At 59.5% G+C, this 23,771-nt stretch overlaps 1 protein-coding gene across 3 annotated transcripts in view; it reads right to left on the bottom strand.

The window, feature by feature from the left end:
* DTX1 (deltex E3 ubiquitin ligase 1) overlaps positions 1 to 23,771 on the bottom strand; it is a 36,726-nt gene that overhangs the window by 6,901 nt on the left and 6,054 nt on the right. For all 3 annotated transcript variants that reach the window (XM_070516112.1, XM_070516111.1, XM_070516113.1), the window contains one exon: positions 9,746 to 10,427. In XM_070516112.1, coding sequence (XP_070372213.1) covers positions 9,746 to 10,427 — 682 coding nt within the window. The remainder of the gene's footprint in view (positions 1 to 9,745; positions 10,428 to 23,771) is intronic.

Raw genomic sequence — 23,771 nt, 5'->3', positions numbered from 1 at the left:
ATATGGGCGGAAGGATAAACAGTTAGCATGCCTGCCCCCACTTCTTGTCTCCTACCTGCGGCAGACATCACTAATCCATCCCCGCTCTCTCAAGCCAAGCAAAACCCTCAGCAGCTCTCTGGGCAGCCTCCACCCCTCAGTGGGGGCAGTTGCTACCCTAGGTCTAATAGTGCCCAGAGTCTGGCCCAGCTTCTGGCCTGGTCTTGGTAAGCCTCTGACCTGGGAGCTAGGTGGGGGGGGACTCCAGAAAGGGGAGCTTTTAGATCTCGGTGGCCCACAATTTCTGGCAGCCCTGAAAAGCCACAGAGCCCCGGGTCCCAAAGCTGCTCTTGCTCCTGGGAAGCGGGCTGTGCGTGGGGCATGAGGGTGGGGCTGTTTCTTATTTACCCCCCGGCGAGCTGGGGGACGGTCCCCAGGCGGCCTGCAGCCTCCGTCAATCTGCAGGCCCCCACGAGAACCCGGGGGAGCAGGGTTCCCACGACGCCCGAGCGTGGGAGCCACCCGGCCCCCTTTTGATGTGGGGCGCGCTGTTTCCTCCTGTCAGTGAGAACAGCCTCCTGCCCTGGACAAGAGACCGCTGCCCGCAGGCCTCCCGGAAGGGGGCTGGCCTTCCCTCTCTGCTCCGCCCTCCCGGGCCCAGCCCGGCAGAGCACTGGGGAATCCTTCAGGCCCCCTGGAGCCTGCTCTGACCAAGCCAGGCCTGGCTGTCCGAGGACAGGGCTGGGTCTTGCTGCCAAGCTGCCTTTCCTACTCCGCATCAGATCCTGTTCCTCCTCTGCCCTCCGTCCCCCGTGGCCCCCACTGGCTCAGAGTAAAATCGACCTTCACGACACAGCCAGCACCGCCCCCTTGAACCCCATTTCCCCTGTGCTCACCCCTCACCCACTCCACCCCAGGCCCCCCGCACCGGGTCTCCCCGCTGTTCCTCAAACATGCCAGGCACATTCCCACCCCGGGGCCTTTGCACCTGCTGAGCCTACTCCCAGAATGCTCTTCCCCACATATCCTCACACCTTGTCACCTGATCAGACACCTTCCCCACCACTTGACTCCAGAGAAGCCTCTGTCTTTGCCCTTAGCTTACTTAATATTTTTGTCACAGCACCAGTCACAACCTGATATGGTAACGTCTCAGGCATGACCGGGCCCTGCTGCCTCTGTCCTCATCTCCCGCCCGGCCAGCTCCCTGCTCCAGACACGGCTGCCATTGCTCCAGCACGCCCAGCGCGGCTCCTTCCGAGGCCTGCACACGCGCTGTGCGCTCCGCCCTCGGGCTTCCCGCCCCCCAGAGACTGATGTCACTCAGGTCTCTGCCGCAGGGCCACCTCCTCAGAGAGCCCTCCCCGGCCCTCGGCGTCCACACTGCACATCACACACATTAGGTGGAGGCTGGATTCCGCGGGGACGTGCCAAGCAGGTGACTCGCGTGTGCTCGGCCCATTGTCCCCGTGCGGCCTCCGCCCGCCCGTGTGAAGCGAGCCTTGAGGCCAACGTCCAAGAGACACACCCTCCGCAGCCCCGGTCCCCAGAGGGGCTCAGCCAACACTCACTCTCCCGTGGGCAAGCTCGGGGCCTGTCCCTGTGAACGCGCCGCCCCGAGCCACGCAGGGCGCCCTGGGGCGTCAGTGGTTCCAAGCGCTCACGGGGCCCCACAGTCCGCTTCATTCCCTCACCTGGTGCTCCCAACAAGTCCGTGGTAGCCCATTCTGTAGAAAGGGAAACTGAGGCACAGAGAGGGGAAGTAACTTGCTAGGAGGTGGTGGAGCCTGGATTTGAGCCCAGGCTGTCAGACTCCCGAGTCTGTGCTCTTAGGCACGCTCTCTCACCATGGCTCAGATGCTGAGGCAGGAGGCCCTCACAGAAAGAAGTCTCCCCAGGATCAGTCTGGGAAAGAGGAACGAGGTGTTGGGCTCTCCTTCCCACCAAGGAAGAGCAAACAGATGCCTCGTACCTGCTCTGCTGGGAGGCGGTGTTCACAGGCACGATGAGATAATGTGGGGAGATCTTCCTACTTGCTGTTCCTCACACTGTTCCCTGCCCTTTCCTGCCTGAGGACCTTTGCTGCACTGTTCCCTCTGCCTGCCCATACTGCATACTGTCTATTCCCAATTCACACCTGCCCTTTGAAGACAGGTTCAAAGGTCACTGTCTTCATGAGGACTTTTCTTTCTTTCTTCCTTTTTGGTGAGGAAGAGTGGCCCTGAGTTAACATGCGTGCCAATCTTCCTCTATTTTGTATGTGGGATGCCTCCACAGCATGGTTGGTAAGCGGCATGTAGGTCTGCGCCTGGGATCCAAACCCACAAACCCTGGGCCACAGAAGCAGAGCACATGAACTTAACCACTATGCCACCATGCCGGCCCCTCTAAGGACTTTTCTGACCTACCTCAAGCGAGTTCATATCCACTCCTTTAATTCCCCAGGGACTGTGGGAATCTTTTTTTGCCGACACAGACACGTTCTGCCTTGCATTCTAGCTGTGTGGTTCCAGTCCTGTCTCTTCCACCAGACTGTGAGCCTCTGGAACCGCGTCTGACCCAGCCCTGTGACCCTGGAACTCAGTGTAAGTGGGTTCTCAGTAAGTGCCGAATGGAGGGGTTAAGCCAAATGAGAAACTGGTCTACCAGCTCCGTGGTCTCCTCAGAGGGGGTCTGGCGTCCTTAGAAACAGTGATTCTAATGCCGAATGTCCCCCCAGAGACAAGGAAGCAGGGATGGCAAGTATATGACATGCATGGTACCACTGCCCATCCAGCACCCATAGCAGCCATCACCAATCAATCCCAGCACTCCTTTCCACTGAGCCAAAATGCAACTTCAGAACCCTCCTCAGCACAGTGCTCCAGGAAGTCACGACCATTCAAGCAGAGAGGGCACAGGGGATGACATCTATTTGTCATTTATTTTGCAAATGATGGGACTGAAGCCCAGAGAGGGGAAGTGACTTCACTAAGGTCACCCAGCTGCTTAGTGGTGCAGCTGGCGCTGGGTCCTGGAGTTTCCGAGTCAGAGGCCAGGGCTGCCCGCAGGCCGATCTGTGGGGCCACCTGGAGTTGAACAGCCTTCCTCCCTCTGGGCCTGGAGGTGGGCTGACCTCTGACCCGGACCCTGGAGCTGGCCGCATCTGGGCTGCGTGGGGGTGCTCTGGCCAGCCCCAGGCGTCACGGGGCTCAGGACCCCAGGGAGGCAGGAAGCCACACTGACACCCCCTTTAGGGTAGCTGAGTTTCTGTTCCCCTGCCTGAGCCTGGCATCCCCACCCCTCCACCCCGACAGACACACTCCCGCAGCCCCCAGGCGGGTCACATTCTCTGGGGATGGTTTCCAGGTCCTCCAATTGACCTCAGGTGCCCTCAGTACACCTGGCCCTGACCCAGGCCACCTGGGGGGCCTCAGGAGGCTTAGACCTCAGTCGTTTGGGTCCAAGTGGGTGAAGACGGGGCAGACGCGAGAGTGCATGTCATGAGCAGAAGGAAGTGGAACAACCTGGGTGGGGGCGTGCTCCCTGGGCTTGCTCCTGTCCCCTGTCCCCTTTCAGTGTCCACTCCACTGTACCTGGGGAACCAGCCTGGGGCCAACCAAGTCCCCCCCACCCAGGGGGAACCCAGAAGGCTGAGGACATCACCGCCAGCTCTGCAGAGCGTGGGTGCTCCCTGGGCCCAGCAGACCCCACAAGCCATCAGCGGCTGCTGTCTGGGGCCTGGCTCACTTCCCCTTTCCTTGTTCCAGCGCCCCCATCTGCCCAGACAAGCCAGGCAGCTTCCATGAGCCTCAGTTTCCCCTCTGTCCAACAGGACCCCTGGCCCGGTCCATGCCTAGGGATCACAGGGAGCACGAGTCCCCTCGAGAGACAATCTGTGGGGTGGCTGCCATTTAGGGTTCAGATTTATCCAAGGCCCTGGGGGCTCAGCGTCACTCTCCTCCACTCCCCTCCCTCCCGCCCCCCAGCGGTGTGCAGGGCAGGGCAGGGGAGGGGGGAGGGGGGAGGCTGGCGTTCCCACGGCCTGAGCGCAGGGTTTGGCCTCCCAGGGAGCAGGGCAGGAAGTGCCTCAGGTCTGAGGGAGGGGATGGGGTGTTTGCTGTGACCTTGTGGTGAGGGAGCGAGCAGGAGGCCGAGTGACAGCCACTGCTCAGAGCCAGGCCGGGAGAGGGGGTAGCGGGTGGCCAGAGGCCCGATGGGGACACGGCCGGGGTGAGACTTTTCATGTCGTGCCTCTCAGTGCCTTTTTATTTTTGAAGCCCTTAAACGTAATACCTATTAAAGAACTGGGGAAACAAAATGTGGATGCTTTTAAGTAAAAACGTAAAATCACTGCTAGAAATAAAAAAAAAAAAAGAAGAAAAATACCCAAACACACCCACTACATCAAAGCCCACCTTCCCCGGCTCCTGCCTCCTGCGTCAGCACCCCCTGCAGTCTGTTCTCAGTATCCAGAGTGAACCTGTCACAACAAAGCCACACCAGTCTCTCCGTAGCTCACAACCGCCGGCTCCCATGGCACGCTGAGTCAAAGCCGAAGTCCCCCCCCAACAGCCTTCAGGGCCTGACAGGACTGGCCCCATTTCATCTCTGACCCCCTCTCCTACTGTTCCCCTGCAGCCTCCCCAGCCACACTGGCCTCAAACAGACCAGGCCTGCTCCTGCCTCAGGGCCTTTGCACAAGCTGTTTCCTCTGTCTGGACGGCTCTCCTCCCAGTTCTCTGCGTGCCTTGCTTCTTAACCTGCTTCAATCTTTGCTCAAGTGTTACCTTCTCAAGGAGGCCTCTTCATTTAAAATTCCATCCCTCTCACTCCCTACCCCCTTCTGGTTCTTTATTTTTCTTCTATAGCTGTTATTAATTTCTACCACATTCTAGAATTTATTCATTTTGATTCTTGTTTGTCTGTCACTAGGATGTGACCTCCAGGAGGGCAGGGAGTGTCTGTCTGGTTCATGGCTGTGTCCCCAGGGCCCCAAACAGTGCCTGGCACACAGCAGTCACTCAATATATATGGATTAATTAATTAAAAAACAGATGAACGCGGGCTATAAAGAGATAAAAAGGAACAAGGAACTGGGGGAAGCTGCCAGATGAAGGGTCAATATTCTTAATGCAGAAGGAGCGTCGCAAATCGATCAGGAAGCGAGAAGCAGCCCGAGAGAAGGAGACGCAAGAGAAATAAACAAGTACATGGCAAAAGAAGGATGTGCTGGTGGCCGGTAACCAGGAGGTGCTCAGGCCCATGAAGAACCGGAGGTGGGACGACTCAAATGGCATCCACGGCCCCGAGTGGGTCAGCGACGCTGGACAAGCTGGACAGGGATGGACGGAGCAGCACCCTTTCCCACGGCCGGGGGTTGGGGGCGGGCGTGAACGGGGCACACGTGAAGATGCAGCACTCTGACATCAGCCTCCCGCTGGATAGTGGCCTGTGTTGCCAGCCCCGCTTCACAGGTACCAAAACTGAGGACCAGAGAGGGCAATGAGCTCAGCTGGGGTCACACAGGGAGAGGAGACGCCGAAGCTGGGAGCAAATGCAGGCCCATCTGCTCCCCGGGGTTCCCTGACACCGAATCTTGGAGTGGGCAGACAGCAGGGTGGGGCACCCCAATACCCTGGCCAATGGGGGTTTTTGAATTAGAGTGCTAATTGTGTGACCCGGACGGAGCAAGGCCAGCCTGTCGGAGCCTCAGTTTCCTCATATGAGAAATGGGGAGAACACCACCTGCCAGCTCAGGTTTCCGTGGGAATTAAGAGAAGCGATGCACGCAGAAGCCGTGCAATGGAGCCTGGGACTCGGCGAGCGCTCGGAAAACGGAAACAGCCTGCAGCTGCGCCCTCCTGCGCCCCTCCACCACGTGGGGTGGAAACTCTGAGTCTGGCTCCTCGGCCCCACAGCTGTGTTCCCAAGTGCTGGATGCTGCCCTCTCAGGAGACAGGGCGGATCCTCCCACCCCTGCGTGTCCCCCAGGCCTGGGCTGCCAGCTGGCTCCCCGCCCCGCCACAGGGGCCAGCGGAAAAAAACCCGGCCAGGGGACACTGTGGCCAGGCTGGCTGTGTGGCCCTGAGCAAGTCAGTGCCCCTCTCTGGGCCTCTGTCCTGTTCACACCCAGGGCTGAGATGGGGATGGGAGATGAGAAAGTAGAGGTCACTCCTCTTTAGATCGAGCTGATCCCATGGGCGACTTCAAATGCATCTGCGTGCCCAGCAGCTCGGCGTGAGTGGTGGTGGGTTTAGCTGTCTGGCAGAGGGGGAAACTGAGGCACAGCTATGCGCCCACGGTCACCCGACTGGGAAAGGGCCGAGGAAGGACAGGACTCTGGGTCTCTTTGGTCCTGCAGAGAGGGAGGTGGAGAGAAGGGTGCAGGGGCAGGGAGAGACAGCTGCTGGGAGGAGAAGAAAAGGCAGGAGAGAAGGAGAAAGAGATACACAGACAGCCAGAGACTGCAAGAGAGACTGAGACTCAGGGAGCTGCAAAGGAGACTCGGAGAGACACCGTTGTGGGTTGAACTGGGCCCCCAGGACCCATATGCGCAGTCCTATCCCCCGTCCTCAGGGTCTTTGCAGAGGTGATTCAAAAGAGGTCGGAGGGCGCGCCCTAACCAGCACGACTGGTGTCCTTATAAAGCGGAAGTCTGGACACTGGAAACACAGGCAGAGAGGCTGGGGGAAGGGCCGTGAGGGCTCCGAGGTGTTGGGGACCTGGGCGGGGTGGGCCTGGCTACCTGGCTCCCCAGAGACCCCATCGCGTTCCCCTCATAGGCTACTCCTGGCTTGGGTTGCCTTGGCAACGGGAAGCTTCAGCCTGGAGGAACCGGGTCTGCCACCCCCTCCCTCCTTCCTCCTCTCCCCTCACCCAGCAGCAGACCCGCCGGCCCCGTGCCCACCTCCCGCTCCGAGCCAGGGGTATTTTCATCTGGGGTTCCCTGGAGATGGGGGCTGGGGCCTCGACCCAAGCTTGTCTGGCCCAGGAGGGTCAGTTTGAGGGGCAGAGGTGAGGCTGGGTAGGGTCCACGTGGCCGGGGAGGGATGAGGGAGCCCTTGCCAGTCCCCTACCCCACTTTCCAGGCGGAAGTCTGGACTCAGAGAGGGTCAGCAGCAGCTCCCGGGGGAGGGGGAGGGGCAGAGACATAAACCGGGTGGGGGCACACGGCTGGGGAGAACGGAGTGCTGGCAGGTCAGAGGAGGCCACGTTTAAGGACCAGCACCCCGGGAGCAAGCTTTCTTCTCCCCGCAGCCCTGGTGAGCTCAAACACACTCTATAGCCCCCCTACTGCTGGAGCACCAAGCCAGACTCCCCTAAGGCTCCAAGCTCTGGCTCTGGACCCCGATCTGGGAAAAATCTCAGCCCCGACTGTTCCAGCAGGGAACTCCCACCCTTGCGTGGTCTCCAGAACCTGCTGGATGCACTCCCACCTCCACCCCTTTGCCCCCGCAGTGCCCTGCCTGGGGGGCCCTTCCCCTTCTGGCCAGCACCTCCTTCCACCTCTAACCCCTCCCAGAACATGCATGCTCTTCAAGCCCCACTGAAGATGCTGTTCCCTCTGCCGGGAATGGCCTTGCTCAGATCAGGCTGCCTCCTCAGAGGCCTTCCCTGACCACCCCACGCCCTCTGACCCCTTTGACGACCACCCTGCCCCGCTCCCTCCCCGGCACCTCCCTCTCTCGGGTGCTTGTGTTCATTTACTCCTTTACTTGCGACACGTCTGTCTCCCCACCAGTCTGGACCCCGTCTGTCTCGCCGGGCTCTGTGAACACACACCCACAGCACATATCTGGAGAATTAATACTGAGCAATAAAAGCTGAGTAATTCCCAGTCTGCTCTAAAACTGCAGCTTTCACAAATTTCATCAGTGACTGAGAAATTCATCTCACCTGACAACCCATCCAACACACGCAGAGAGGAAGCAGAGCTTTCACGGGACGATTCTGACGTTACGATGTACGATACAGACCAGCATTTTCTAGGCTATTCTAGCCGCTCCGTTCCAAGAAAATTCTGGTTACAACGTTCTGATTTCATAACCCACCAGGGAGTTACCACACAGCCCGAGAGAGGAGGCTCTTGAATTCCTGCTGCAGAGGTCCCCAGAAATTTCCTGGTTCTCCCCGCTGCCCCCCATCCCCACTCCAGCTGGCCCACTCCTCATCTCGTCCTGGGGTGCTCCAGCCCTCCCTTTCCATAAGTGCGCCAGTGCCAGGTGGCCACCCACAGGAGCCATGATGAACAGCCAGCCTGTCACCCCCGGACAGGCCAGCCCCTCCTGCAACCACCCCCGGCCTCCTCAGGTCTGCTCTCTGTGGGCCCTGGGCCTGTCCAGAGGAATGACCTGGAGGGGACGGGAGGGCGAGGCAGGCAGGGTGGCAGCTGCTGGAGTCCTTCCCACGACACGTCAGAGCTCCTACCTCCCATCCCAACCTCCTCCTGGATACCGGAAGTGGTCCCAACAGCCACTACTGAACTATGGTGTGTGGAGACGCTGCGTGACAATGCAGAGTCCTGCTCCCATTTCACAGGTGACGAAACTGAGGCTTAACGAAGGGGAGGGGCCCATCTCACAGCTCAGGATCGGCCAAGAGGGGGATCTGAACCCAAGCAGTCAGACTCTCAAAGGGACAGAAGGTAGATAGGGCAGCCCACGTCAGGGTCCCCTCCCTTCCCCAGGCCTCAGTTTCCCTTGGTGAAAGAGGAGGCCTGGATGTGGTGACCTCAAAGGTCGTATCCAGATCGGACTTTTGTTGGTCTCAGGTCACCACGGTCCATGCCCTGGGCCATGCCACAGTGACACAAGCAGAGCAGGCTTTTAGTGCCCACCCCTCCTCCTGGGCACATGATCTGCACCATAACCGTCTTGTCCCTTCTAGTCTGTCCCAAGGTCAAGGTCTCTGCTCTTCCCTCTCATTCCCACTCCTCAGGGTCTGGTCCTCTGCAGACAGGCTTGCTGGGGCCCTATCTGGGGGCCCGGCATGCCTAACCCAGGGATTTCCACAACTGTTGTGACGGGGGTTCCCCTGCTCGTGAAATCCCGCTGGGAAGGCCACTTCATAAGAGACTCCCCCAAAAAGGCTGGTCCGGTTAAAACGAGAGCAGAGGCTGGCTCTCGTGTGCTGACTTCTTGTCCATCACCCCTCCTGCCACTCTCCCAGGTCACCCCAGGAGTCCCTGGGGCCCGGCTTGAAAACCAGAGTATCAGCCCAAAGTAACGGTGACAGTTCAGCGCGGCCCATAGGGGAAACACTTTCGAAGAGCAGCTAGTGCCCGCCCGGGCCTCCAGGTGAGATGCGCGTGGACTGGGGCAAGCGAGGTCGGAGGACTGCACAGCACAGCATCCCACAGGCCCGCCTTCCAATCCCTGCCTGCCCCCAGGTGACCCTGAGAGCAGGGCGCCTCCCCCAGCCTCAGCCACTTGGTCTGCAGTGCGCGCAGGATAGAACCGTGTGGGGTAATAAAGGAGGGGTTGCAGATACAGCTTAACCAGCGGTAAACATGGAATAGCCACCATTACTGTTGCCATGGCCCCCTCGCTTGTGAATTGTGTGATCTTAGGGAACTTATTAACCCTCCCGGACCACCTTCCTCATCTATAAACTGGGGATGATGATGGGTCCTTATGCATGCAGGTAAACAAGTGGGAACACGTTGACGCTTGGCGCAGAGCGAGGACTTAGATCCTAGACATTGCTTATGACTGTTATTACTATCGCTCTTCTTTGCTCCCAGCCCCGGTGGGCAGCCACCCCTGCGCCCGGGGGCCCGGCTTACCCCGGCGGGATGGAGGCGCGTGCGCTCACGCTGGTGGCGCGCTGGGGCCCGGGCCGGTTGAGATTGTTCTGCCCCGGGGTGGGCGCGCCGCCGGGGGCGCTCGGGCTCCGCGGGGGCGCCCCGGGGGGCTGCGCGGGCTCGGCGGGGCCGGCGGCGGGCGCGGCCCAGAGCGCGGCGCCGGCGAAGGTGGCGCTGGGGCGCACGGCGAGCGCGCCGGGTGGCCCTCCGGGCGGTGGCGGTGGCGGCGGCGGGGGCGCGGGGGGCGCCTTGCGGCGCTGCGAGGCCAGGATGGCATTGGAGGCGGCGCGCGTGCTGTTGACCAGCAGGCACTGCTGGCACGAGCAGGGCTGGCCCGAGCTGGCGCCCACGGGCCACGACTGCGACTTGGGGATGGAGCCGACGGTGAGCGGGTAGGCGAGGTCCAGGCGGCGGCGCAGGCGGCGGCGCCGGCGCGTCTGGCGGTTCATCTGCGACATGCTGTTGAAGTAGATGAGGTAGCAGAAGCCCAGCGACGAGAGGTCGAGCCACGGGTGCTGCTTCTCGTAGGCGTTCTGGATGGTGATGCAGATGTCCATGTCGTAGGCCGTCCACGCGCCGCCGTCGTTCTCCCACTCCCACACGATGCCCTTGCCCGGCGCCGACGACGGGTCGTAGAAGTTGCGCCGCACTGGCCGCATGGTGCCTGTGCTCACAAGGAGGAGGGGGTCAGTACAGCTGGGGGTCAGCGCCCGAGGCGGGGGGGAGGGGGGGCGGGGTCGGCACAGGCTCGAGGGGCAGGGCTGGCGGGGCGAGGTTGAGGGGGACGCGGGGCGAGCAGCAGGGCCAGCACGCATGGGTTGGGGTTAGAGGCGGCAGGGGCGAGGGTGGAGGGTCCACAAAGCGGGGTGTCATGGGGGTGGAATGGCGAAGCAGTCAGCAAGGCATGGGGGGGCAGGGTAGGCAAGCTCCCCCCACCTCTCCAGGGTCAACACCGCCCCGAAGCAGGTGTGGCACAGGCCCTGGGAGCAGCGAGAGGGTGGGGGCTGTTCAGATGAGGTGGGGGGAGCAGAGCCAGCGCGTGGGGGGAGGGGGCAGGGACCAGCAGGGGCCACACCACGCAGACACTGGGGGGCACACGGTCCTTCACTCCTTCCTTAGTTTACTCATCTCATCACTCGTTCATCAAGCCATTCACCAGTTTATTAATTCAAGCCCAGGTTCATTTGTTCATCCCCAAACTCATCAGTGCATCGCCCAGGCCTGCGGTCATCTGGGTGCTTGTGGTTCAGACCTGCGTCTCTGCCCCCTCCTGGGCTCTCTCTGTGCCATCATGCATTCAGTCAGTCCCTCATTTACAACCATCCCATTAACACCCCCCCCCCCCCCCCCCCCCGTCCTGTTCTCGATATTCTACCTATTTGTCTTGTTTTCTGTCTGTCTCCTCCCCCACAAGGCAGGGAGTTTTATTTGCTGCTGCATCCCCAGCGCCTGCACACAGTAGGAGCTCAATAGATATCTATTGAATGCATAAATGAATTCACTCATTCAGACACTGATCCCTGTGGGGTTGAGTTACTCTTTCCTTCCTCCGTGGCTTTGGTTTCTCCCTGCTCTGGTCCATTCCTTCCTCCGCTCATTTATCTGTTTCTCACTCGTGTTTGTGTTTTCGTTCCTTCCTTTGACGAACGTGCTGTCTGCTCTTTGAAGGCTGCACGCTGAGTGTTCACTCAAAATGAACACAACACATGGTAACCCCAGCCGGGGGGGGGTCCTCATGCCCCCATTTTAAAGATGAGAGCACTGGGGTTCGGCTCCCCAGCCCTGCTCCGTGTTCCCCTAAGCTCCCGGGAGCAGGGATCCGTGGGACACTGGGTTAAGCAGAGACAACCCAAGGTCCGGGCTGCAGGACTTCTCAGAGCCTTTAGTCTGCTCTGGGCCTGGGGTGAGTAGGGGGGATTCCCTCGCTGGGTTTACTAGGCACATCTACAGGAAGGCTGCACCCTTGACGGCTCCTCAACTGTGGGCAAGTCCCTTCAGCCTCCCCAGGTCTCGGTGGCCCCATCTTGAAAATGAGGGTGATGCTAATCCGTGACCCCACCCCCACCCCCCCGCCGCCGCCAGGGCTGCCAGGAAGATTCAGCGACACCAGCCACAGAGCACAGGGGCTGGGTGGGGCATCCGCGCTGGGAGGCCCACAGACCTCATTCAAGTCCTGATTGCTTGACTTTGCAGCTCTGTGACCACGGTCAGGTGACTCAATGTCTCTGAGCCTCAGTTTTCTCATCTCTAAAATGAGCATGAGCGGACCTTCCTAGTGAGGTGGTTCAAAGGACCCATCAAGACAAATACTGTCTCGTCTCTGATGATTCCAAAATCTGTCATTTCCAGCCTCCTCCTCTCCCCTGAGAGCCAGACTTGTGTATCCAGCTAGTGGAGGCTCTGATCTCCCCCCACCCCAGACCTGATCCTCCTGAAGGCTTCCTCGTCACAGTTACTGGCAGCTCCAGCCTTTCAGCTGCTTGGCCCCAAATCCCCCAAACCTCAGATTCATCCCTGACTTCTTACCTCTTACCCCAGCTCCAGTCTATCGGTAAATCCAGTCACCTCTACCTTCAGATCCATCCCACATCTCCCCACTTCTCCCCACTGCACTGATTCCACCTGGTCCAAACCACGGTATCCCTCCTGCCCGGACCATTGCAGTAGACTCACGACAGGTCTCTGCTTCTGCCCTTGCCCTCTCTAGTCTGTTCCCCACATGGCAGCCAGGGGGATCTTGTTCAACACAAGTCAGATTACATCCTTCTCCTGCCCCCAATTCTCCCATGGCTCCCTGCTCACTTGGAGTAAAAGCCAAAATCCTGGCCATGCCCTGCCAAAACCCCACGCTGTCTACGAAGCCCCCCTCGCTCACTCCACTCCAGCCACCCAGGCCTGCCTGCTGTTCCTCAGACATCCCAAGCACTATCCAGCCTCAGGGGCTTTGCATTTGCTGTTCCCCCCACGTGGAATATGACCTAGCCACTGCCAGATGTTCTCGGAGTTTCCACCTCGCTTTCTTTCAGGTCTTCGTTCAAATGTCACCTCTTTGGAAAGACCTTCCCAGACCACCCTTCTAACACGGCCGCCCTCACTTCCCCGTTCTCTCCCCCTGCCTTATTTTCTTCCTGGCAGTCTGCACTACCTGATACGACCTATTAACCCTCATGCTTTTTTTTTTTTCTTTCTGCTTTTTCTCCCCAAATCACCCCAGTACATGGTTGTATATTTTAGTTGTGGGTCCTTCTAGTGTGGCATGTGGGACGCCGCCTAGCATGGCTTGATGAGCGGTGCCGTGTCTGTGCCCAGGATTCGAACCAGCGAAACCCTGGGCTGACGAAGCAGAGCCACGAACTTAATCACTCGGTCACGGGGCCAGGCCCCACCCTCATACTTTCTTTGCTCTGTGCAGGATCCCCAGCGCCCACCACAGTGCCTGGTGCACGCAGGATGCTGTCCCTACGGGGAGGGGGTCCGCAGTGCTAAGTGGCATCCCTCAGGGTTGGGCGGGGCCCCACTGTGCTCCCTCCAGAGGATCCATCCCCTCCTCCCCACCTGGCTCAGGCTGCTGTCTCCCGACCACAGACTCCATCTGACTGTCCCCAACTTGGGTCCCTACCCAGGGCTGACAGAGCTTGTCCTCTGCTCTCTCCTCTGATAGATTCCCAAGGGTCCTGGACCACCCCTGCCCCATCAACTGCCCTGAGCTGAAAGCCGGGGGCTGAAAGCTGGGGGAGTCGAGGCTCAGAGCAGTAGCTGTGGACACGAGGGAGGCGGGGCTGCGGTGGGGTCCCTGGGCTCCTATCACGTTCCAGCCAATCATCTGGAAAGGTCCCCAGGGCCTCTGGGGCGGCCCCCTTGGATGCTTGCTCTGTCCTTTTAATTGAGTGTGTGCGCATTGATTTTTCCCTGACTACGGTGTTCTTCCAGGGCTGGCTCGAGAGGGGGTTGTTAAAGGGAAAATCCTGGATCCTGTCCCCGCTCTGCTCCCGAGCGCCGCCTCCGCCTCTCAGGGCCTCAGTTTCCCCATCTGCCCAGTGAGGGCTCCTGATAGGTGATCTTCAGGTCTGAAGCGCCGCCATCAGCCTCTGCGTGGGGTTAGGGCACTGTGCTCCTGGAAGGTGTAACCCTGGTGGGAGGGCTGGGAGGGGAGCTGCCACATTCAGCCCCCTCGGGTGCCAAGTCTGAATTGGGCAGGGCAGGGCCGGGGGTGGGAGATGCAGGGTGAAGTGGTGGAGGGGGCTCCACATACAGCCTCAGGGTCCTCCTCTATCAAATAAGGGTATTAATACATAGCCCAAAGAAGTGCTGTGGGACAAGGTACGATAATGCACGTCACAGGTGCTCAGCAGAGCCCTCAGTTATAGCAAATGCTCAGGGAGTGGTAGCTAAGATGGTTGTTGTTATTGCACACATTACCCACATTCACTCTCTAGCAGCCCTTGTTCACTTGGCAAACTCCTATTCATCCAACAAAACCCTCCACCTGCCCGCCTCCTCCAGGAAGGGCTTTTCCGTTCTGTTGCTACAGCTGGCACATGCAGCTTTTTGTTGCATGTCTATCCTTGCCCTGTCATTAAATTATTTGTTTTTGTTCTTAATCTCCCTCACTGGTTGAGGCCTTTCTGGAGGACAAGGACCAGGTCGGATCCACGTCTGTGTTCCCAGCAGCGGGCACAAGGCCTGGCACAAAGGAGGTGTCTGCAGCTAAAACGGGTAACCTACTTGGCACAGCTCAGGGCTCAGAGGACTCAGGAAAGAGGAAAGGTTGGTCTCGACGGAGAGGGAGTGGAGACAGGAGCAGGAGCCAAGGGCCACATGGGGCCCCGGGGATGGGGTGAGGCCAGGGTTCCAAAGGTCAGCCCTGGCCAGCTCTGCACCTGAGGACTCTGGGAGTTTTCTGGGCCAGGTCAGCTTAGGCGTCCCTCTCTCCAGGGCTCTATTTACAGGCATCGATTTCCCTGCCCGTTCACTGGTGGTTATTAAAAGTGGCGTCCCGAGAGCCGGAGTAACAAGGGCAGCTGCCGTCCTCCCCGCTGGGCCCCCCGCAGCGTCCCCCCTGCCGCCCGCCCATCGGTCTGCCTCTCCCGCTCCCGCTGGCCATGGACCAGGCTGAGGGGGCCTCTGGTTCCCTGGTGACCTGCCTGGGCTGCGATCTCAAGATTTCCAAGAGAGCAGCCGCAGAAATGCGCCTTGCCCTCCCCTCCGTGGCCTTGGCCTAGATTTTTGGCCAGAACAATGGGTCCAAGATGGGGCTGGAGGTTCTTCAGCCTGGGGGATGGGATGGGTCTCAGACTGGTGGCCTGGGGGCATGGCCGGTCTTTCTTTAAGCCCCACGCCACCAGGTGTCCCTGAGCAGACTGCTCCCCTCTCGGCCTCACGGGCACCCAGCTGCACCGGCCACGAGGGTCTGGGTCCCTACAGCAGCTGGAAACCTGTGGCAGGCACGTCCCACTTCTGAGCTGGTTTTCGTGCATCTCCTTTTGTTGTCCGTCCCCCAACCCCCCTTAGTTTCTTAGGAATGTCTGGCTGAAAAATTCCAATCTTGTTCCAGCTGAACTGAGGGGAAAGGGGCCCTGGCCAAATGTCAGCGGGAGGATTGCAGGAGCTGGGCCCCCGAGACCGGGTGTGGGGGCCGCCACACACTGCAGCCAGTGACCAGTTCATGCCTGGGGCAGAGACGAGAGAGATGGAGACACGGGGGCCGGGGGGAGAGAGAGGCACAGGGAGACTGCCAGGGTGGGGTCAGGATCCAGATGGGAAATGCTGGGGCCGAGACAGAACGAGAGGAGAGACACACAGAACAAAAAACAACAGAAAAAAGAGTGAGGCAAAGAGACGGGAACAGAGAGGACGGACAATGGGGACAGACAGTAGCTATGGCAATGACCACAGAGCAAAGGTTTATTGAGCACTCACTGTGTGTCAGAGGTCTGCTCAGCACTTTCTGTGCACTAACTCATTTTATCCTCACATGATTCCTTCCAGGGAGGGAGCAGAATTATTCCCGTTTTACAGTTGAGGCAACTGAGGCCAGAGAGGTGACATCTTGGAAGGGCTGGGAATGCTGCTCCATTCACAGAGTAAAGGAAAGGCCAGGTTTGACTGGTTCTAAGGGGTTCAACTCAGCCAAGCGGGAGCCCAGCCTAGGATACCTCTAGTGACGGGGAACTCACTACCTCAGCTTTGCCCTCAGTTGTTTTGCTGTAAGAGGTTTCTGCCCTGAGAAATGTGATCTTGACCTGATGACCCCCCTGCCTGAAGGTGGGGTGTTTGGGGGTGTCAGTCCCCAGCTTTTGGCCTTAAGAAGACGCTGACTCTGTAGAGAGAGGGGAGGCCCCTGAGCCCCCCTGCCTGTCCCTCAGCCTCCAAAGGGTTCCTCCCTGGGACGGGCTAGCCAAAGGGCCAGCAGGGAGCCCCTCCCTCTGGGGGTGGCTTCCTGGAGGGAAGTGACCTCAGTTTGGGGGCACCCAGACCCTGACAGGAAGGGGGGGCCGTGGGAGGCAGTCATGGGACATCCTGTCAGGTGGGGGGAGTGCCACTGCAGGCTGAGGCCTGTGACTGCAGACTGGGCAGTGGGTTGAGCATGAATTGAGCGCCCACTGGATGCCGGGCCCCAGGGAAGGACTTCAGTGAATCCCCACCTAACCCAGAAGTAACGGTCACAACAGTCGTTCACACTCAGAGAACTCACTTCCGTGACTGGGCTCATGTCACTCGTTTAATCCTGACAACAGTGCTGCGAGCTGGGCTGTTACCCCCATTTCAGAGGCGAGGGGAAGGAGGCACAGAGGGGTTAGGAACACCCCCAAGGGAATCTGTGAGTAAGGGGTCTAGCCTGTGACCTTCCCAGGCCGCCTGGCTCCATGCCGTTCCCTTTACTGGTCTGCTCTGCTCCCACCAGCCCACGTTCCAGAGGAGGAAACTGAGGCATGGAGGTTACACAGTGAGTAAGTGGCACGGCTGAGGTCCAAACCCAGACTGCCATGTGACCTTGCAGGACAGTGGCCCTCTCCCTTCACCCCCGCTGAGTATCTGCGTGGCTGGCCAGCCCCCCGACAGCAACAGCGACAACCATCCTGATTTACTGAAGGCCCCCACTGTGTCAGCCGCTGTGCTCAGGGCTCAAATGCATCGTCCGGCCTCGCCACGGCCCTGGGGGTTTTGTGCACTGTCGTTAGCCCCATTTGGCAGAGGGGGAAACTGAGGCTCCTTGGGAAGACAGGGAGGGCCGGCTGGGGTGGTGGCCAGGCTGGGATTCGAAGTGCGGTCTGTGGGGCCTCCCCCGCCCGGCCGGTGATCAATACTCCCGGCGTGTTCTGTTTCCCTCCAAACTCTCCCGGGGGACTCGTCAAGCCGCCGCGGCCCATTAGCGGTTTCTGCACGTCTGAAGCTGGCCCGGCTCCCCAGGGTCTGCTGGCAGCCAGGCCAGGGCAGTGGGGAGAGGAGGGGAGCGGAGGGGAGGTGAGGGGCTCTCCAGTCCGCCTGGGGGAGGCCGAGGGTCTGCGTGGCACTTGGACAGCCTACCACCTTCAAATCGGTTTTGAAAGGCCCTCGCCCCCGAGGCTGCCGCAGCTGGAAGCTGGCTGTGCCCACTTACGGGTGTGGGGGGCTTCCCGGTCACCTGGCTCCCCACACACTCGGGCTCAGACGCCCTGGCCCAGCAGCAACAGCTGAGAGCAGGGAATGGGGGGGTAGAGAACAGAAGGAGCCACAGTCCTCCATCTCCTGGGGCCCCAGGTGGCCCTCGGCAACTGACCTGACCCTGCCGAGCCTCTTCATCTTCATCTGTGAAGTGGTCATCATCATCGTCATCACAGTGAACGCGCATGAGGGCCTACTATGTGCCAGGCACTGTTCTAGGTGCTTTACAGACACCAACTCTTAACCCACACGACACTCTACAGAGCAGGTAGCCTTCTCATCATGGCCTTGTACAAATGCTGAAGCACAGAGAGGTGAAGTGACTTGCCCCAAATCACACAGCTGCTAAGCCACTAAGGCAGGATTTAACCCAGCCAGATTTGAACTTCTCCCCACTACCACTGCCACCACCCTGGTCCAAGCCACCATTAGTGCTAGACTATTGTAGTAACCTCTGCCCTGTGTCCCTGCTTCCACCCTGTAATGCATTCTCACAGGGCAGCCAGAGGAATCTTTCGCAAACTCAGGTCTGACCACATCTCTCCTCTGCTCAACACCCATCAATAGCTCCCTAGTGCCCTTAGGAAGCAGTCTAAGCTCATTAGCTCATCTTTAGGGCCCATCACAAGCTGTCTGCACAGCCTCACACTCTAACCACACCAAACCTCTAATTATCCTCTGAGCACATCATGCATGGTTGTGCCTCTGTGTATTTACACATGCTGTTCCCTCTGTCTGGAATGTCCTTCCTCTCACCCACCCCTTTTCCTCCCTGCTGAGTTCCTAAGCAGTCTGCATGGTTCAGCTCAAGCACTATCCTCTTGGAATCTCCTCTGCCACCCTTAGGGAGAAGCACTCCCTCCGTGGGGCTCCCAGAACACCTTGCCCCTGCAATACCCCGTTAACGCACACACCTCACTACCCGCTGAGGCTCTGTGTCCCCTCCAGCCTGCAAGCCTCTCAGAGGGTGGGCTGGCTTTCAGCTGCCTCAGCAGCCCTCCACCGCCAGCAGCACAGGGCGGCAAGGGCGTGGAGATGCTAGCTGAACAAAAGAATGAATGAATGAATGACCACACACACACCTAACCGAGTCTACAAATGACGAGGCTGGAGACCGCGAGCTGGGGGTGGACGCGATGTTGTTTCAGGTCACAGGCTATTTGCATTCAAAAAATACAATGACCAGGCATTTAAAAATTGGGGTGTGCTCACTCGAGTCTGGATTTCAGAAGTCCCCAAAAATATTCAAAGATGTGGCCACCACTTCTTGGCAGAGGCTGAGTCACACTCACCTCATTCGTGTTTTCAAGTATTTACTGAGCACCTACTGTGTACCAGGCACTAGAGAACAACATTGAAACCTCTGCCTTCGCAGTCACTGCACACGTGTCTATTAGCTGCCCAGGCCCTGTGCGCATCTGAATTTTTGGCCTCTGTCTAGATGGGGAAACTGGGCCCCAGCGAGAGAGGAAGGGGCTTGGCCCAAGTCACCTAAAGCAGAGACTGCTCCTGACCCCAGCCCCTTGGCCCTCATTTCCATGGTCCCAGGGGACTAACACCTTGGCATGAATGGACCTTTGTTCCCCAGAAGAGAGCAGTTGGGGGAGGGCTCCAGAACGGTGTGATTTCAGGTGAACTTGATGCTTCCCCAGCGAGCTCTGCCTGCAGTCAGTGGGAAAGGGAACAAAGCTCAGCGGAGGCAGGGCCCAGCCTGTCATCAGGAGAACAGGAGGTTACGCTGCGGCTGCTGGCAGGACGGTCCTGGCCGCCAGCGCTGCCTCCTTCCTTTGATTGCCTCGTCCTTTGTTCGGCATTTCAGGGCGTTCGGACCCAGGGCTTGGTGCCAGCCTCCCTCCCGTAGCTTGTCACCTGCCTGCCACTATTGCCCAGGCAGGTGGAGGTGGCAGCCTGGAGCAGCTCCAGAGGGACGATGGGAGAAGCCCAGAGAGGGAGAGGTGCTTGGCCAGGGTGGCAGAGCAAGGACTCAGCCACACAGGACCCAGGGGAGACTCAGCCCCCAGTCTGGCAGCTCCTGGAGCCCCAAGGTCAGGAGCAGCCCCACATCCCGGGACCTCCTCAGTGTCTGGCCTCCTGGGTCAGGCCCGTCACCCCCCACCGGATAGAAGGGCCTTGAGGGCAGCCGTCTGTGCTGTCCTTTTCATTGCGGCATTCCTACTGCCTGGGACAGTGTCTGGCACACAGTAGGTGCTCCTTAAATTCCTGCTGACTGAACGAACGAATGGATACTGACCACAATCCCGTGAGACAGGTCCTGTTGGCCCATATTACAGAGAAGGAAACTGAGGCTCAGGTAGGGAGTGTGGTTTACTCAAAGTCGCAAGCCCCCTCCCCCACGATCACCAGGGAGCTGCTGAGAAGGGAATCTGGGGTTGGGGCCCCACCAACAAGGCTCCCTGAGGCAGCCAGTTCCAGATTTGGGGCCCCATGTTCTCGGCTGGTATTAGCCAAGGGCAGCCAGGGGCTGGTGGGGGGTGGGTGTCCATGTCAACCAGGAGGCTGGGTGGGCTCATGGGGGCGACTGTCTCGGGGCCTGGAGGCTGTCCTGGGGAGTGGCTACCACTGGGTGTGATGCAGGAGTGAGCAGAAGGAGGGGGCCCAGGAGACACAGACGTGGAGCAGGGAGACCTCGGAAGGCCACCCCACACTGAGGAGAGAGCTAGGGACCCCGCTGCCCACAGTCTGAAGGGGCTCCTCCAGTGTGACCAGTCCTGCCCCATCTCCTCCCCATGCCTGCCCCTTCACTCCTTATCTTCTTCACTCCCCTCCATCACAGTCCCCGCAGCGCCCCACGGCCTCCCCATCCCCTCCCCCATGACAGCCGCTATTACCCTCCCCATCACAGCCCCCTTTATCACGCGCCTCACTCCATCTTATTGTTAGCAGCTCCAATCACAGCGTCCATCACCTCCCGGTCCCCTCCCCCTGCCACAGCTCTGGTCACCTCCCCCACTCCAGCCCCACACCTCTCTCATCTCTAGGTCAGAGTCTGCAGCTCCCTTCGAACGAGGAGGCTGGCGGGTTGGGAGAGAGCAGGAAAGGATGGAGAGGGGACAAAGAGGGGCAGGGGACAGGAGGAGAGAGAAGGGGCTGGCTCTGAGGAGGATCCCACCCCCACCCCCGCAGGAGTGGGCCGGGCGCCCGCGGGCGCTGTCCAAGGTGCTGCGGCGCCGGGCCTGGTGCGGGCGGGCGCTGCAGACCTGGATCTGCATCTCAGGCCCACCTCTTCCTACCTCGGGCAGGTGGCTCCCCACCCTCTGAGCCTCAGCTTTGCTGTGCGTGAAATGGGGTGATGCTTCTGGGCGGGTGGAGGGAGCCCAGACAGAATTAAGGAAGTGCCTGCGTCAGGCCCTGCCCAGCCTGCTCCAGCTCTGGTCTCCAGGGCCCGTGATTAATGAGGCTGGTCCTGCAGCGTGGCTCTGGGTCCCCCGGGGCCTGGCCGCTAAAGGAGAGCAGCTGGCAGCCCAGCCAGGCCCGGTGGGACCCAAAAGACCTCCCTCACCCCCTTCCTACCTCTCCCCCTTCTGTCACAGCCCCCCTTTTCCACCCAGGCCGGGCATCTCCTCCAGGACCTTGCCGATGCTGGTTCCTCCACCTGCAGGTGTTCCTCAAACCACACAGACTCTCAGAGGACTCCTCCTCCAGGAAGCCCTCCTACTCAGAGCCCCCAGGCACACACTGCCCACATCACCTGTACCTGAAGGCAACCTGTACCCCTCCTATGAGGCATTTTGAGCAGGAGTACCAGGTGCAAAGTGATATTCTCCACGCTTTCACCTACATCGTCTCATTTAACCCTCACCATGACCCTCTCAGGAAGGGATTATTCTTGTTCTCATTTTACAGAGAAGGGAACTGTGGCTCTGAGAGGTTAAGGGCTTGCCTACGGTCACACAGCCAGTAAAGGGCCAAGCTGGAATTCAGATCCATGTCTGAGTTGGAAGGTCCAACAGCCGTTCCCTCCTCTGCCTGCACTAGACTCCGAGAGCAGTCTGGCAGGGGGCCTGTCCTTCTCTCCGAGTCCCCAGGACCCAGCCAGGTGGGCAGCACTGACTGTCAAACAAAAGTGATGATGAATTTATGGTATCAGGAGAGGCTCCTGGAGCCAGACAAGCAGCCAGAGGCCAAAAGGGTGAGACTGTAATGGTGGAAATGTTGGCAGTGTGACAGGTGGCAGTGGGAGAGACCTGGGTAGGGATTACGTGGACCTGCAGACACCATGGGACGGACCCCTCCCCACCCAAACGCACATTGTCCTTCTTGCCCCTGTTGTCAGGCTCAGCCTCAGGGACCTCCAAGATTGGCTGGGAGACCGTCTCAAGGGCTCCTGTAACCAGGGAGCTGGTCCTGGAGGCCTCTGTGGTTGCGTAGGTTGTTCCTGACAACAAGCCCCAACAGAGCTCTCTAAGGAGAAGAGGGGCACTGAATGTCCCTCTCAGCTGGGGCATTGAATGTCACCTTATTCTCCATCCCTGATACCTGTCTGAGAGGCCTGGGTTCCAGCTTGGGACTAACTGTGTGAACTTGGGTAAGTCACTCACCCTCTCTGGGCCTCCGTCTCTCCATCTGAACAATGACCTGCTTAGGAGTCTAAATTCTGGTGGTGCTTTCCCTGTCGATGGCTGCTCCTCCCTCTGGGTGGCCCCACCCAGTCTCCAATAGCTTAAGCATGTCCTCAGACAGGACGTTTCCCAAAGCGGCAGGGACCAGGGCCAAGGAGCCCCAGTGACCCACAGAAGGGATGAGGTAGGCTTGGGAGATGCTGAGACCATCTGCCACCTGTCATTCCAGCCCGCCAGCTTGGGAGCCAGGCACAGCCACGCTTCCAGCCTCGGGGACAGCAGCCGTGGAGGGTCCCCAGTCTGGCCTCCCCCAGCCTCAGCTGTCCCATCTACAGCATGGACACAAGGCTGCCATAAGTGCCCCCAGCAGAAGAGGGAGAGGAGAACGGGTGACAACAGGCAGTCAGAAAGGTGGCCCTCCCCTCAGCCTCCAGCCACGTGAGTCCCGGGAAGAATCTGGGAATTGTTTAGGAAGTGGCTAAGTCACATCCCTGTCCAGCTGTGGGGACCAGATGGAAAATCCAAGGTCTGGGCGAGGCCCTCGGAGGCCACTGCCCCCCCGGTACTGCCCCAGTGACCCTCAGGATAGTTGGGGCCTTGCACGGGGGCAGAAAACGGCTCCCAAATCTTTCCCCCACTGCTGGTGGAGCCAACCGCTTCCCCCAAGATCCTGGGCCAGCTCCGCCACCAGCTGCTGTGCCCACAAACCCCTCAGCCTTAGTTTTCCCATTTGTGAAATCTTGGTTCGCCTGTGGTAGGGCCGGCTGCAGACAAAGGAAGCCGAGGAGAGCTTTAGGGGGACAGCACGTGGCCCAGCAAGGAGGACACCAGGGCTGTCGCTGCACACATGCCCAGGAAGGGCGTGATCTGACATCATGTGGCCCAGGGTCACAGCATTCCCCTGCACGTGGGCTCCAGACCTGCATGGCTTCAAAGGGAACCTCACCCCCTGCAGGGAGCGATGAAAACAGCCCAGCAGGGGAGAGGTGAGAGGGCACTGGCTGAACAAACAGCAGCCCCCACGGGACCGGGCCTGGCCTCTCCCCTGTGGTCCCAGCCAGACAGGGCATCTGTGTGTCAGCTGTGTACAAGCGGTTGGTGCTGTGTGTGTATGCACAAGCGTGTGCATCTCGGCACATGCCACGAGGCGTGTATTTCTGTATATCCCGTGCTGGGTGTGCCGTGGCACCAGCCCTGTCCCACCGGTAGGTTAAGAACATGTCAGAGCAGGGGTTGGTGAACTACAGCCCACGGGCCAAATTTGCCCGCCGCCTGCTTTCGCGGAGCTCACGAGCTAAGAGTGGTTTTGACAGTTTTAAATGGTTGGAAAAAATAAAAAAGAAGAAGATTTCCTGACCTGTGAAAATCACATGAAATTCAAATTTCAGTGGCCACCACGAGTTTGAGGGGAACACGGCCACATTCATTTACATAAAGGCTGCGGCTGCTCTTTCACACGCAGCGGCAGAGCTGAGCAGTTACCCCAGAGACTGCAGGGCCCACAAAAGCTAAAATATTTACTCTCCGACCTTATCAGGAACTCTGCCGGCTCCCGTGTCAGAGCACTAGCAAAGCTGGCGCGCGCTGCTACTCGTCCCCAGAAATCAAAGTTCAGCTTCAGTGAACTCATCGGGAATTTTACAATCAGAAAACCTCGATCGGGGGCCGGCCCCGTGGCCGAGTGGTTAAGTTCACACGCTTTGCTTTGGCAGCCCAGGGTTTCACCAGTTCGAATCCTGGGCGCAGACATGGCACCGCTCATCAGGCCATGCTGAGGCAGCGTC

Source organism: Equus asinus, chromosome 8 (assembly GCF_041296235.1).
Source record: "Equus asinus isolate D_3611 breed Donkey chromosome 8, EquAss-T2T_v2, whole genome shotgun sequence".
Taxonomy (NCBI): Eukaryota; Metazoa; Chordata; class Mammalia; order Perissodactyla; family Equidae; genus Equus; species Equus asinus.
The sequence above is the reverse complement of the archived record's forward strand: the minus strand, read 5'-3'. Positions and strand labels throughout refer to the sequence as shown.